Raw genomic sequence first — 16,014 nt, 5'->3', positions numbered from 1 at the left:
TATTTTTATCCTCCTTGAAACATTTAGTAGTTGATTGAATTAGGTAAATATAAATGTTGTTGTAAATAATTGAGGTTCAAAATTTATGTACAAGGTTGAAAGGAGATTAACATACAAATAAATAATCTCCGTTTGTGGAGAAGAATCTTAATTCTACCTTCGTATGACATGTTCTTCCCCAGATTGTGGATCAACATGTTTGATCCATCGCCTTTCAGCTTCACCTGAATTCCCTCCACTGCTTGCCACATGCGCAATATCCAACCCTTTCCCTACCGGAAGGAACACACAACGAACTACCCTGTACGATCTCTCATCAACGACACTTTTCCATCTGAAAGTTGAAGCAGTTTTGGGATGAGCATTCTTGCAGGCCAGAACAGCCCCTCTGTCACTCAGTTTTGCCAGCTTTAATATCTTTGAAAAGTCATTTCGTTGGCTATCCACCACCATGAAATCTATGCCATTTAACCCTTTCATTACCTCTTCAGGTTCTCCAACAATGGCTTCTGCAGACATACCAGCCTCTTCCAGGGCCTCAGCGTATTCTAATCTCGATCTTTCATCAGGGACTATACATATATGTCTTCCATTTGTATGACTGCTAGCAACTGCCAACCCGATGCTTGTTGCCATAGCTCCGCCTTTTGACCATGTTTCCACAATGAATCTGGCGTTCCAACCGGCAGCCATAGCTGAAACAAGCTCTGCTACACCAGATTCATTATGAAGTTCACACTGCAGTGCAAACAAAACAAGAGAAAAAACAGATCAAAAAACACCCAAAATGAAAACAATAAACCATGCAGCATAATTCATAAGGTTTGTTTCCCCTCTATGCTCAATATAAGCCTTGGAGGCTGTCCCCGGAGACCAAACCTGCTTCATTTCTTCCTTCAATCACCCAATGCCAAATGACAAATCGAAACGAGCAGTTGTGTTTAATTTATATGCGAGACAAAGATATGGTGGAAAGTGGAAACTGATTTGTGTTGGACCGTTGACAATGTATCCACAGGAATCCGACGTGTGTCGGATTAGGATTACCTTCAATTTAGTATTAAACTAGTAATCTGATATTTCCAGGACAAGTTGGGGTTTTTTCAGAAGGTTAAAATGTGCTTATAGTCCTTGTACTTTTTCAAAATTAGAACTTAATCTTTTTATTTTTCAGATTTTAAAATTTAGGTTTAATTGTTAACACTATTTTTTAAAAGAAATTTGTTGTTGTGATGTTTGGAAATTAAAAAAAGAGGCTACTAACTTAGTACCCATATAATTAACCTGAATTTAACAAAATTAATAGTTAGACTTGAATTTTGAAATCTAAGAAGTAGAGAGGCTAAATTCTTAAAAATACAAGTAAGAAGACAAAATTCCTAATTTTAAAAAATTACAGGGACTATAGCCATATTTTACCTTTTCAGAATCATTAAAATGTCAGTTTAAATAGTAAATTCTTTGCAAATTCCTAGGTGCTCCACCGTAAATTAGAATGGATAAGAGGGATCAGAGTAGACGATTTTTTGCCATTTTGGTAACTTGATAATAGTTAAGAATTAAGATAATTACCAAATGAAATTAAAATTCCATAAATAAAATACCTTGCTTGTTTTAGAAGCAATATCAAGCAGAATATAGATGCGATGTATCGAACACAAAAGTTGTAATTATAAATTTACTATTTGGCACACATTGTTTGTGTGTAAAATTCTAACATGTCTAATATTTATACAAATGGCATAGAAAAAGTGTGTATTATCGAAACATGAGGCTGATAAATTAATACTGCAATTTATCTATGTTTAGTCAGTGTTGAAAGGGAGTGGGATTGATGGGTAGAAATAAAATTATTAAAAGAACTTGAATTATAATGGTTCAATCCACTAACTTTTTACCTCAATTATTCATATAAACCAATAATATCATAATAGTAAAAGTGTAAATTTTGATTTAAAGAGTATATATAATCTTAATTGGGAGATAATAATGAAAAAGATAAAAACTTGTAGAAAAGTTTGGATGGTTCAATGATCATAGACTCTTTTATCAAAGGAAGATGAATATGGGCCATTATATATGTATAGACTATTTTTATATTTACTTTTTACCTTTAATTGGTTGGGTGGCATGAAGTGGATGAAAGAGCTCCCATTTCAATGCCACTACCTTATTCATGTGATTAATATAGGGGTTTCGCTTTTATTCTCGGTCAACCCTATTGTTTAACCTTTTCTTTTTCCTTTTTTAACGATTCAATGTATATTTGCACACATTTCTTCTTCTCATATGGAGTGAGAAAGGTGATTAAATTAGTTAAATATGTCAAAAAAAATATTTTTAAAAATACATTGGTTTTTTTTTTGGAAAATTAGGGAAATAAGTTGATTTTGGAGAAAGATGGTGAAAATGTGTCCAGCTGAATGCATTTTCTGCACAATTGGTAGGAAAGCGCGCCCAGCTGGACTTGTTTTCCTCTTAGTTGGCAGGAAAATACGTCCAGCTTCCTTTCTCTCTCCTTAGTCATTTTTTAGGGTTTTAAGGTTTTTGAAATTTAGGGTTTTTAGGATTTGGTTAATTTTAAAGTTTGGGGTTTAAAGATTTTTACGAGTTAGGATTTTTTATTGTTTTGGGATTTGAGATAGACATTGTGAAAGCTTAAAGGTAGATTTGAGTTGTCGAGGATGTGATAACACTCGAAAACACACACATTTCATATGTCATGTCGGAATGAGACCATTACCTTAGATACTCATCCTATAGAAGTCAGGTCCCAGGGTGATGGTGCTTTATACGGTCACAGGTTGAAGTGTATGTAAAGGTCCCAGTCGACGGTCGTTATACGATCACGGGTTGGATAAAATAATGACGCGAGGGTGTTTGCGACACTACCGACAGATAAGTGTATGGTGTCACATAAGCTGATGCAAATAATATCCCAGAATCATTGTTGTTGGTGGATATGTCGGCATTTGTGTTAGCATCGATGTCATCATCGGGGCGTAATATGTTAGGAACAGAGGTACCACAAAAAACACACCTAGAGAAGGTATAGATGAATGGTGCTAAGGTGGTGCATAGTGTGGTGCTTTTGTAAAATACATGAGGTTAGTGAAAGAAATAGGAAAATATGGAGGAAACTGACCAGGATGTGGTGCAGAGATCGATGCCCCTTGTTGGGTTGGAGTTGATGACGAACCTATCGCGCCATGTGGTCCAGACCTAGGATTTCAGGGCGGTCATCGTGGCCTCTTGGACGAATTTGCCTACTACTCGCCTCCACTGACAGTAGATATGATTTCCCATGGTGTCTAAACCATGGCATGTACTTCGCAGAGGTTGCCATTTTCGGTATGAAAAAAGGTTCGCGCATGAGTATGAAATCATTCCTATGATCTAAAATGTCGATTGTCGAAACCATTTTTGAAAAACAAAAATTAGTTGTCGACTTTAAAAACAAAAATTGGAGTCGCCACCGATCTTTGATTGAGGTGTGATCAGCTCACCTTAAAAACGATTTTGGTCTGCGAAATTTGAGAAAACAGGTTCGGGAGTCAGTTACGCACGAGGAAGGGTTAGCACCCTCGTAACACCCAAAATCGGTACCGAATTGATTGTTTTATGTCTTGATGTCGAAAATTTGAAAAAATTTTAAAAGAAAATGTTTAACTCGTGAATGAATTAAAATAATGAAATATTCCTATTTCAAATAAATAAAACATCACACCCAGTGAGTTAGGGCACAATATTTTTAAATCTTCAAAATTAAGTTTGTATTTTGATTTTAAAACTCACACAGTTAAATCTAAGAATATTTGATTATTTAGGTCAAATGAAGAAAATCGAAACCCAGTAAGTTAGGGCACAATTTCTCAAAATTCCAAATACCGAATATGACCTTTTGTTTTAAAAATTCTTATTCCGAGATAATAAAATGTCATGACCAGTAAGTTAGGACCCGACATTTTTGGATTCCCGAGAATAAGCTTTTATTTGAAATTTGTGTGAATTTATTGCAAAATAAATACTTGGTTTTCTAAATTTATCGAAAAGTAATTGCAATCCAGTAAGTTAGGACACGATCCTTCTCGAGAATCATGAATACCAAATATTTTAAATTTATAAAATATGATGATTTTGGTACTTTGTCGAAATCAAGACGTTTTCTTTTTTAAAAAATGTTAAGGCATAACATGAAACCATTACTTTAATTTAAATTATATATGTATATGTATTTACAAAATAAGATATGATATATAAGTAAATTTTAAAAACATGTGTATGCATATATTAGAACATGTATATAAAAGTTATGAAAATAAAATATGTATAGGTATCTAAAAATAAATAAATAAATAAAAATATAAGTAAAATATACTAATAAATTATGAAAATATGTATATACATGTATATATAAGAAAAAATGTATATATGTATTTGGATTATAAAATATGAAAAACTATATAAATATTATAAAATCTAAATATAGGTACGTATATATATGTATATAAAACTAAGAAGAATAAAATAATAATAAAATATATAAGATATGTATATGTATTTAAAACCATTTAAAATATATACATATATATATAATAAGATACATATGTGCGTATATATATTTATTGAAATAATAATAATAACAATAATAATTAATATAATAAAATTAATAATATAAAAAAAAACAACAACAGATGAATGACCAAATTGAAAACAAATGAAATTTTAAAGCCAAATTCAAAAATAGAAAATACAAAAAGAAGACCAAATTAAAAATGCACCCAACAAGAGGAGGATCAAAAGAGTAAATTATCCAAATCGCCCAAGCATTGCGCAGCAACATGGATTGAATTAAATCAGTATTAAAATATGCGGCCCAATTTTTAAAAATAAAAAATTGATTTAAACACCCCAAAAAAGAAGAGGACCAATCACGCAAATGACCCATTTTGAACCCTATAAAATTCCATTTTAAAACCCTAAAATCATTCCCCTCCTGTGCCATTTTTGTGTTTGCGCCGCAGCCTCCCTTTCTCTGCCATTCCAAATCCATTTCCAATCGGCCACAACGACGACGGCACCTCGACGGCGCACTACCACCGGTAAGAGCCTTTCTCCTTCTTCTTTGCTTCGTTTATTCATTTTAAAACAAGAAAGAAAATAAAAAGAAGAAAACAGTAAAAGGAAAAGAAAAACAGAACCAAATAATTACCTTCAAAATTGTTTTTTGTTTTTTGATTCTTTTCTTTTTGTTTTTTGTTTTCAATAATGTTTTTCAATACAAGATTTATTTCCTTTTTTTTAGTACAGAAATCCCCCCCCTCTCGCTATTCTAGCCTCTTTCCCTTATTATTTGTCGTTGTCTGTGGTTTTGTTGCAGGTGGAATGTGAGTGGTGTGCGAGGAAACTGCTGAACGTGGGCGATGTTGCTGCAACGTGCGGGGCTGCTGCGGCGCTAGTTTGTTGCCAACCGCCTAGGGTTTCTGCTATTTGTTTTTTGGTGTTTTGGGCTAGTGGGTTAGGGTTTGTAATGGGCTTCATTTATGGTTTTGGGCCCGGGCCAAAAATTGTGTATTACATCGATATATTCCTTATGGAATTCCCGCCAATTTTCGTCAGTTTTCTCTCGCAAATCAAGCTTGTGCAGTGCTTCAATATCTTACAGTGGCGGCGAAATATTTTGCCTCCATTCAAACTGTCACATACTCAATTTGATTTGCGTATCTCCACTATCGCGTAAACTACCAATGGTACCCTCGTGTCCCACATACTTTGATTGGCCAAATTTTTAGGCAGGATGCATTTTACGATTGTCGGATCGATATATGACATCCATTCAAACTGTAATACACAATTATAGATTTTTTTATCTACAAAATATTAAATTCCAAATCATTATGTAATTATTATATGTTTGAAAATTTTAATAACTAACCTTGGCTTTCGGACGTTGATCTAATAGTAGTTGGATATCTTTAAGCTGCTTCGGTAGTCCCACATAACTCAGCCTAAAGTTCCACCTACTCAAACAATATGTTAATTCAAACATATAAAAAAATAACATTTACTATGATAACTATATTATTATCAAATAAAATTTACCTTGTCACCAGTGAGAATGTATAAGGGGCATCGACTCGAGGACGTAAAAATGGTGCCGCCACTACGTCTATGATTGCAATAGGAGCAGCCAACTATCGATTGACATCTTATCCGATTTAGTTGTCCAGCACAACTCTCGGTACAACGTGGCTAGCACGGCTGATCCCCAACTGAGTTGATCACATTCTTTAAAGTCGACCAGATGTAGTAGCCACCTTATGTGTACCAAATTTTGAGATTTATCGGGCATTAGAAGGTCCCCGATTAACCTCAAGATGAATGCTTGAGCATATTGTTCTTTTTTGAGGGCAGTCGTGTGCTCATCAAGTTCACCGAAATTATCTTCCAACCATTTCATCTTTATCCAACCACCTTGAAACTTGTTTGGCACCTTCCCTAATAGTGCGTCGCAAAGGTCCTCCCTACCGAGAACGATCACTAGCCTCATAACAACTCCTCCATCTACTGGTAAGCCCAATTATAAAGCCATGTCCTCCAGTGTGATCGTACACTCACCGCATGGAAGATGGAATCGTGTGTCTCGAGTCTCTATCTTTCCACCAATGCGTTGATAAGTGTGGAATACAATTTATAGCTGTCGAGCATACGAGACACATGTAAGAACCTCGCATCATGCAAATGATGATGAATTGCATTGGGTGTGCTCTTTGATAAATTGTGTATGAACCTCTCCAAAACCCGATCATTCGTCAACAAAATAAATTATAAAATTTAAAATTAAATTAATTAAAATTAATAAAAATATAAATTTTTCCTTACCATTGCGAATTGTGCGGCGCAAATGTGCTTGTTGTCCAAACAAATAAGAAAATTTGTCATTCGTGAAAAATTAATTAAAATGAATAATTTACAAAACAATAAAGTAAAACTAGAATATTTTTATAGAAATTTTTGGAAAATTTGGAATTAATCTTGAGAGAATTGGATTTGAATGAAAAGAATGGAAAATGGCCTGGGTTTATATAGGAAAAAGAGTTACCATTGGGTTATTTATAATTTTACTGTTGGTCGGATTTGAAATTTGACCGTTGGGAATTTACTGTTGGAGGAAAGTGCCCAACTCAATATACTTTCCTGCAACTAAGAGGAAAACGCGTTCAGCTGGGCGTGCTTTCCTGCCAACTATGTAGAAAACAGGTCCAGCTAGACGTATTTTCACACACTCTCTCTAAAATCAGTCTATTTCCTTAATTTTCCAAAAAATTGACGTATTTTTTTTTTAAAAAAAAACCCGACATTTTTTTGCTAAATTAACCGAGAAAAGTCTAATACAAATTTTGTTTTTGGATAAATTATTATTTTTACTGCTACTTACGTGTCCATTTCTAATGTCATCACTTTTAAAATAATAGAAATATTATAAAGTTTTTAATGCCATACTAGTGTTAAGTTGTTGTTGTGTGTTGGGTTCGGTTTAATTTGGGTTTCGGATAAAATTTAAATCGAATTGTATTATTTGTTTTCTAATTTTTAAAATTGAATGGTAAAAGTCTAAATATTTGAAATCAATAATTATGGTTCGGCTTGGTTTGATTTGATTTGAAGGTGTTTGAAAATTTTAAGTTTAAAAAAGAATCTAATGTTATAATTTTTAACTTTTTTTTCATAATGATCATAATACATTTATAAAGTGAATTAAATAACTTTTAGTATGATGATATTTAATATTTTTACATAACATAATATTTGGGTTACATAAATTAGTACATAAAGATATCGAAAGGGTCCATCCATTTTTCTATTAGGACTATTCTTTTACATATTTTTTTTTCATTCAGTCTTATTTGGATAAAATGAGCTACTTGTGGAAAAACCAAACTTGAAATGAATTGTAAGGTTTGGATGATAACATTAACTTGAAAACAAATAAGGTACTCATTTTATCTCAATGCATTAGTTCGAATTGATTTTTTTTATTTTTTTTGCTCAACCCTACCGCTTACATAGGGATTTAACTTTTTTTTCGGAAATTTATTTGATTAAATAATAAATTTTTTATTAATTTAAGAAAATTATTTACTTAATAATTTAAGTAGTAATATATTAATATGCTAAAAAAAGTAGTAACAAATTAATAGTATATTATGATACCGTTAAAAATTTTAACGATTTGCGTAGGTAACTGATAGTTCTAGTTTATGTCGAAATGATACCATAAACAACCAACCAAAAGCAGTAATAAACCTCTTTGATCCTATCATATCATCGCTTTGTGGGTAAAAAAAAAGAAAAGAATGTACATCAAGAAATCATGAAATGTCATTTAGCTCTTTGATTATTGTCTCCATGCATGGTCTTTCGTTAGGGTGTTGATTGGTGCAACGAAGTGCAATTTCCCCCAGCTTAGCAGCCATCGGTTCCAAAAATTCTCCTTTTAGATTTGCGTCAACAAAATCTTCAAACCTGCTACATTCCGCTCCCAATCGCATTGAGCTTGTGAGTTGAAGTTTACCAGACAGGATTTGGAGAATAATCACTCCAAATGCAAATATGTCAGTCTTTTCTGTAAATCTGCCTGTGGTAACATATTCTGGTGCTAGGTAACCCATGGCTGCACTTACTTTAAGAGCTGAGTACACAATGTCATCAGCAAGAATCTTATGAAGACCAGAGTCTGCGATCAATGGGCTGAATTGGTGGCCAATCAGTACTTTCTCTACAGATATGTTGCGGTGGACTATGGGTGGCTTGCTTACTTCACTTTTATGCAAATATCCGATACCTGTTGCTATACCATTGATGATGGAAATCCTTGTTGGCCAGTCAAGAACCGGTTCACCTCCATCTTCAACATCGAGATACTTAGACAGGTTTCCCTTAGAAGCAAAGTCATAAATGAGAAAACATTCGCCTCTGCCCTTTGAACAACAAAACCCTCGAAGCCTAACGAGGTTTTCATGTCTCAAGGAGGTTAATAAGTACAAGCCTTTAACAAACTCTGCTTCTTCTGATTTGCAGCTGGTTACGTTTATGCTCCTAATGGCTACAACAGAACCGTCTCTTAGTACACCTTTGTAGACTGATGAGAAATTGGTCTTTCCTAGTAAGTTTAACTCGGAAAAGCACCGAGTTGCTGACTCGACTTCTTCTAGATTGAATCTGAACTTATCTAAATGTTCCTTGGAAAATCCAATGTTGTCCCATCCATCACCTAATGGATCCCATCCATATGAATATTCGAGTGTTACAAGCGGAGAAACACTTCCATTCCTTTGAAGTTCCTTTGCTTGGTGGTCAGTGCTAAGGCGCCCATCAGAAGATTCACATGTGTTTCCAATCTTTTGTTTCTTCCTACGGTAGTGGAAAATTGCAAGAAATACAGAAAACATAAAAACGAAACCGACTGTAATAATCCCTGTAATAATAGGTAATTTCGGGAATCTCAGCGGATTCGAGCAATGAGTGTGGTTGCAATGTCCTTGGTTATGTACTATATGCGAGTTAACCCTTGGAACCGTGTCATTCAGATCAGATTGGAAAGGTTCAAGCTGGTTGATGTTCATATTGTCAAAACGTGAACAGACTCTCAATGTTGGAAAGCCTGTTCCACATAGACCTCTATTGTTGTCACCAAGGAACCCTCCATTTAATCTCTTAAGACCTTGGTTTTCATTCATTACAGATTACAAATCAGTATAAGTTGACATGAAGAACATGAATCATTATATATGAACAATATTTAATCAATGTTACCTGAAGGGACTTTTCCGTATAGCGTATTGTTTCGAACATCTAGAGTTTCCAATTGTAGAATATTAGCTAATGTTGTAGGAATTTCACCAAAGAGACGATTGTAGCTCAAATCAAGTCTTCTTAACATTACCAAGTTCCCTAAGCTAGCTGGAATTTTACCATCTAGTCTATTTCGTTGCAAAGAAAGAACACTTAATCCCTTCAAATCCCCTATCTCTGTAGGTATATTCCCTGTCAACTGATTGCAACATAAATCCACAACTACAAGGCAAAAGATTTACTGTTACTACTTTGAAAACTAAAAATAAACGAAAATTCAGAAGCCAAATGATGAACTAACCTTGTAAAGCAGCCATGTTACCAATATGTGGAGGAATGGTGCCGGACAGATTATTATCATTAAGATAAAGATCAGTTAACTCTTGAAGATCGGAGAGTTCTTTAGGTATCTCCCCAGACAGAGAATTGTAATGCAAGTACAAACCAGAGAGACATTTGAGCCCCGCAATAGCAGGCGAGACTTGACCAGAAAGACCCTTTCCCTGTAACGAAATGTTAGCCACCTTACGGTGCTCATTACAAGCCACACCGACAAAGGAACCGCTGCAAGGGTCACCATCGCTTTTCCATGACTCGAGGACCTTGTTTGTTGGGTCTAAAGAAGCCTTCAGTTCCATTAGAGATCTAAGCTCTGTGTTCGCATGAACCGACATTGGAGTGTAGAGTGTGAACAAAAGAAAGAAAAAGAACAGAAACTGAAAGATACCCATCTTTTCCCTAGGCTGAAATCTTACAGTGTTTCTTCGATTAATAACAAAAGTAAGCTCAAAGACAACAGCCCATTACAAATCAAGTCCCTGTGAAGTGAAGAAGAAGAAGAAGAAGACAGTGAGAACAGAGAGGCAAGAAAGAGACAAAAGGGAAGAGAAGTGTAGAGCTTCAATGTATGTCAAAGATGGAACAGATAAAGCACCATTAATAGTGATTTTTCTACATGTTTCCGTTCAAAATTTAAATACCCGGGTTGATAAAGAAATATGGGAGGTGTTATGATGAAGACAGCTAGCCATCTGTTTCGGTTTTATTGGGTTTGATTTTCAAGAAATGGGATGTAATGAAATTTCAACCATGGGAAGGATATTAAAAAATACATTATCATGCCATGCATATAACATTTCTAAATCAGTGATGAAACTATATTTCAAATTGTTTGACTTCAAAAAACGATTAAAAGGTCAAATTTTCTTTCAACCTTAGAAGAAATTATTAGTAAATTTCGGGGAATCCAATGCATATAAAGCTTATCTAATTGAGAACAATTCTGAATTTCCAAAGTTAGAGATCTCTTTATTGGACAAAATATTCATTTAGATTACCAAATTCTAATTGTGCCATACTTTATATTATTGTAATTTGCAGTTGCTAGCCATCTAGGTCTGGCCATCATGGTATATATAAGATATTCTCCTTAAATTGAGAAAGTACTGTTAATGGAAGTCAATGGAAATCGGGTAAGGAAACCTAACCACATGGAAGTTTGGACCATATACTCATGCCTTACGGTACAATTAACTGACAGTCCATTTAACAAGTAATTTGTAAAATAAAAACAGCAGTCTAGAAAGTGGATGGAGAACTGGAGATCACTACTACCTTATTTGTTTTTCGTGGTGGATTATTCCTTTATGAGGGATTTGTTTTTCCCTTTCTCCGAGGAAAGAGTAGACAATGGTTGACCCAACAATATCTGCATGTTTGATGTCATAGTTCCAATCTTGAAATAAGCCGAATGGTCCTTTAGCTTTGCTTCAAGGGACAAAAGCATTATATTTAACCAAAATATACAACTATTCCTTGACCTTGCATCATGTCAATAGTTTTAAGACATGTTCCTCACTTATTGCTACTGATGTTTGCTTCCGAAGAAGGAAAGGGAAAAGGGGTCCATTTCAAGGATTCTGAATTATCTCAATTATAAGTTTGTTCTTATCTTGTGCTGCAATGCCGACACTGAGTTGTTCAATAATATTGACTGAGTATTGAATATAACAAAAATCGTTTTTCCTTCATCAGATGCACATTATTGAGGATGCAACCCAACAATCCTTTTAAAAACAAGATTCGTGTTGTTTCTAAGTTAATGGTATCCTTTGTATTTTACTGCAATTATCATATTTATATGTGTATAGGCGGTAAAAGTATCATGTAAGTATTTGTATTAAGAATCAAATTGTATTTTACTTCTTAAACTTAAAAAATAGTAAATTAATCCTTATACATTGGTCCTTTCACTTAAAAATTTCATCAATTTATATTTTTAAAAATCAGTATGGTTGATGAAATAACGAGTAGTGACACACAATGTGTCATGCATACCTAATGCTAACGTATACATGGATCAATTTTTAACAACAATAATGAATAAAAATTTAACAAAAGGATCAATTTACTCTTAGATGTAGTATGTAAAGATTAATGTATTTGTTTTTTTAGTAGAAAGATAAAATGTAATCTGATTTCAAATATAATGGTCTCCATGATAATCTAGTGTGTAAGTAGGAAAATATAAATAATTGGTAGGAAAAAGTGAAAGAAATAAAGGCGAAAGAGGCAAAAATTCCTAGCAATTTCAAAGACTAAAGTTAAAGTGATAAGGCGCTCTCAAATAAAAACAAAGTTGAAATGCAATTAAAGAAATGGAAATGGTTGGGATTAGATGATTAACGGTCCACAAGGAAGAAAAAGTAGTAGGCTGCCAACTTTACAGTAGGAATAAAGGAAGCCATCTTTTTCAATGTTCTAAAAAGATTGGATCAACCCTTTAATATCATATCTGACCTCATACTGTCTCACATGCTATAATTTAAACTAGAAAGTGAAACAACTTAGGTAGTGATGAAAAATAATGGCATGTTGATGATGATAACTCGTAAATAGTTTTTGTCGTTTGTTGTTAGAATATTCAAATTTTAATTTTGAGTTATTCATAAAGTTTTAACCTTTTCTTCGTAAATTTAGATAAAGGATAAATTATTAAAATAGTCACTTTTATTTATTTTGTGTTATATTTTAGTTATTTATATTTAAAATATTACGTTTTAGTCATTTAAGTTATCGTTTTATTACGAAATGGTCACTGAATTGCTAACAACTCTTAATGGTGTAATGGCATTTTGATGTGGCCCGTTATTTCATCGTATCAAACTAAATTTTTTAGTTAAATCACACAACTAATCCCTTTACTTTTATTTTTTTGAACAATTAAATTTTTTTTTATTTCTTTATTTTTCTTATCTTCTACTTTCCATTTATTTTTCATTTTTCATATCCTTCACTGCAGAATATTGTGACTAAAGGTTAAAATTAAAATTTTAATCAAATGTCAATTCATCATTTTTATTCAATTCAAAATAAGAAAATTTGATAAAGCTCTTTGATTTTCTTTTTCTTTTTCTTTTTCTTTTTTCTACCTCTTCCTCTTCCTCTTCCTTCTTTATTTCTTTGTCATTTTTCTTTTAATGTTTTGTCTCATCTCATAATCCCTCGTTTTTCCTTTCAGTTTCCTAGAAATTTCTGTAGGGCTTGCCTTAGTTGGGCATGTAAGGATATTACTTACAAGTCTTTAACAAAGCATATCATTTTATTTTTTGTTTGTAAATTTTCATTCTTTTTTCTCTTTGAATCTTGTGTTATTTCATCTTTATGCATCGAATTAAAATCTGGGTTTCTCATATTCTGTTATGTAATACCTTAATTTGATCTTAGCAAAGTTAGTGACTTTTTAGTTTGTTGCCTAGCTTTCCCAGTGAAGATTTTATGGTTTTTGTAGTCTTAGCATTCAATCTAGGTTCATGTTCTTACCTGTTTACTTATTTCTCTTCTTTCAACTTTCAATTTTTTTTATTACTATTCAATATTAAGTTTTGATTTAGCTTAAGAATTTCTGTTGTGTGTTGTTATTAATTTCCCTCTAAATTTTCTTTAGCTACAAAACATGGGGATCTAATACGCCAATTGAATTTAAAAGATGTTAAATTTTAACATGATTTATTCAACTGCAGAAAAAATATGGGTATATATCTCAGCACCCCTAAAATTGAAAAATTATCTAAAGATGGAGAGAATGATATTGTTAAAATTTTAATTTTAACCTTTAACCTTTAGACACAATATTATGTTTCTGCAGTGAAAAATATGATAAGGGAGAAAAATAAAAGGAAGAAGAAGAGAAGGAAAATAAAGAAAAAAATAATAAATAAAATTGTTCAAAAAAATAAAATTACAGGGACTAGTTGTGTAATTTGATCTCAAATTTTAGTCTGATATGATGAAATAATGGGCCAACTTAGATTTCCATTACACCAGTAACAGCCGTTAACAACTCAGTGGCCATTTCATAACAAAACGATTACGTAAGTGATTAAAACGTAACATTTCAAACATAAGTGACTAAAATATAATTTGAGGCAAACAAAAGTGACTATTTTTGTAACACCCTTAACCTGTCTCCGTCGCCAGATTAGGGTTACAGAGCATTATTGTTCAATTGGAAAACATTTAACATCATAACATTTAAATAAATTAATCATATTATAAACCATTCAATTATATGCATGTTGTCCCTAAATTGAGCATTAGAGACCCTAAAAATAGCTTAGAAGTGATTCGGGACTAATTTGAAACAAAACAGAAGTTTCAAGAAAAAGTTGGAAAAATTAGAAAACAGGGGTCATATGGCCGTGTGACATAGCCCAGGCCGTATAACATTCGAACAAAGGGACACATGGTCATGTCCTAGTCTGTGTCCTCACAAGTGTAACTCACTGAGTTGCCACACACACCTGTGTAACTCACTGAGTTACCACACGCACCCGTGTGCTAAGCTGTGTGCTAGGCCGTGTAACTCTCTGAGTTACCACATACGTCCGTGTGCCAAGCCATGTGTTAGGCCATGTAACTCATTGACTTGAAACACTAAGAAGTTTCAAATGACACACAGTCGTGTTGCCAAGCCGCGTGTGTCACATAGTCGTGTGACAGCTCGTGTCTCAGGTCGTGTGAACCCAAAATTTACCTAAAATTAAGCCATTTCAAAACCAATTCATACCTAACCGTTCAAACCATTTGGGCACACATTCAAGGGATTCAAACATCATTCAAACACACATAAACATGTCATTTCAAACGTCCTAAATCACCTAACCAATATGCCATTCAAAGGCACCACAATTGTATCAAATATTATGAATCAAACCAAATCAATTTGACCATATCTCAAACACACAACCCAATTCACTTAACCATTACATTCTACCACAATAGACCATTTTCAAGCCACCAAAACATACCAAAAGACCTTATTTACAAACACTTAAAAGTGACCAAAATGACATAACTTGGTAAGGCATTAAAGTGAACCAAACTAATATAATCTCAAAAGCTTAACCATACCAAAACATACATTACAAAGATCCTATACATACCATCATTAACCTTGGCCAAAATACACAAAATCCACTGAAATGATTGCTGGATGGTGTGATAGGTCTCCGACGAGCTTCCAATCGATCAAGCTTCCGATAATCTATAAAATAAAAAAATAACTACATAAGCAACGAGGGCTTATTAAGCTCGTATAAATTTAAACATAACTTACTATTTCATTAACACAATTCATAGATTAAGCATAAACCATTACCAATGTCATAAGCTTAGTATAAGCCTATTCAAGCACCATCAAGCTCACAAGTTAGTAGGTTCATCAACATCACATATAAGTTCATTTATATCATAAGTAGATTTCATAAGATACATTATATTTTCATCAACCTTTTCATAAAATCATGAACATTTCCATTAACTTACTTACCATTCCATTCCTTTTCTTACCCGTTGAATCATCTAGAATTACATTAGATACTCGGGAATACTTACATTTCCTTTCTATATAACCGTAACATTTCATTTACATCAATGCTCACACAAGCTATGGAAAATCCGTAACAAATGCATGACCTCAGCCATCGATAAGACATTCAAGACCAGACCCGAAACATGAAATCCCTAATGACATGTCATTTTTATCCTAATAATTCTTAAGGTTCAACTAGGACTCGTTATCCGTCAATTCATCATAGCATGGATACATTTATATATAGTTTCATTTATATTAAAACAACATAACAAATAATCAATTTA

The 16,014-nt window shown here is 33.3% G+C and overlaps 2 protein-coding genes and 1 long non-coding RNA gene across 3 annotated transcripts; 1 reads left to right on the top strand and 2 right to left on the bottom strand.

Annotated features, from left to right (window-relative positions):
- Positions 1-44: 44 nt before the first annotated feature.
- Positions 45-1,034, bottom strand: LOC107931274 (uncharacterized). The gene is made up of 2 exons (XM_016863120.2): positions 880-1,034; positions 45-738 (listed from the first exon to the last, which is right to left on the bottom strand). The coding sequence occupies exons 1-2, from the start codon at positions 886-888 to the stop codon at positions 154-156; spliced, it is 594 nt and encodes a 197-aa protein (XP_016718609.1). The 5' UTR covers positions 889-1,034; the 3' UTR covers positions 45-153.
- A 3,778-nt stretch (positions 1,035-4,812) lies between these two features.
- On the top strand, positions 4,813-5,618 carry LOC107931284 (uncharacterized). The gene is made up of 2 exons (XR_001693193.2): positions 4,813-5,102; positions 5,381-5,618. It is a non-coding gene; the product is annotated as an uncharacterized lncRNA (long non-coding RNA).
- A 2,566-nt stretch (positions 5,619-8,184) lies between these two features.
- LOC107931265 (LRR receptor-like serine/threonine-protein kinase RGI5) lies at positions 8,185-10,979 on the bottom strand. The gene is made up of 3 exons (XM_016863110.2): positions 10,157-10,979; positions 9,817-10,077; positions 8,185-9,724 (listed from the first exon to the last, which is right to left on the bottom strand). The coding sequence occupies exons 1-3, from the start codon at positions 10,584-10,586 to the stop codon at positions 8,373-8,375; spliced, it is 2,043 nt and encodes a 680-aa protein (XP_016718599.1). The 5' UTR covers positions 10,587-10,979; the 3' UTR covers positions 8,185-8,372.
- Between the last annotated feature and the right edge of the window lie 5,035 nt (positions 10,980-16,014).

This window comes from Gossypium hirsutum, chromosome D08, assembly GCF_007990345.1.
Source record: "Gossypium hirsutum isolate 1008001.06 chromosome D08, Gossypium_hirsutum_v2.1, whole genome shotgun sequence".
Lineage (NCBI taxonomy): Eukaryota > Viridiplantae > Streptophyta > Magnoliopsida > Malvales > Malvaceae > Gossypium > Gossypium hirsutum.
The sequence above is the reverse complement of the archived record's forward strand: the minus strand, read 5'-3'. Positions and strand labels throughout refer to the sequence as shown.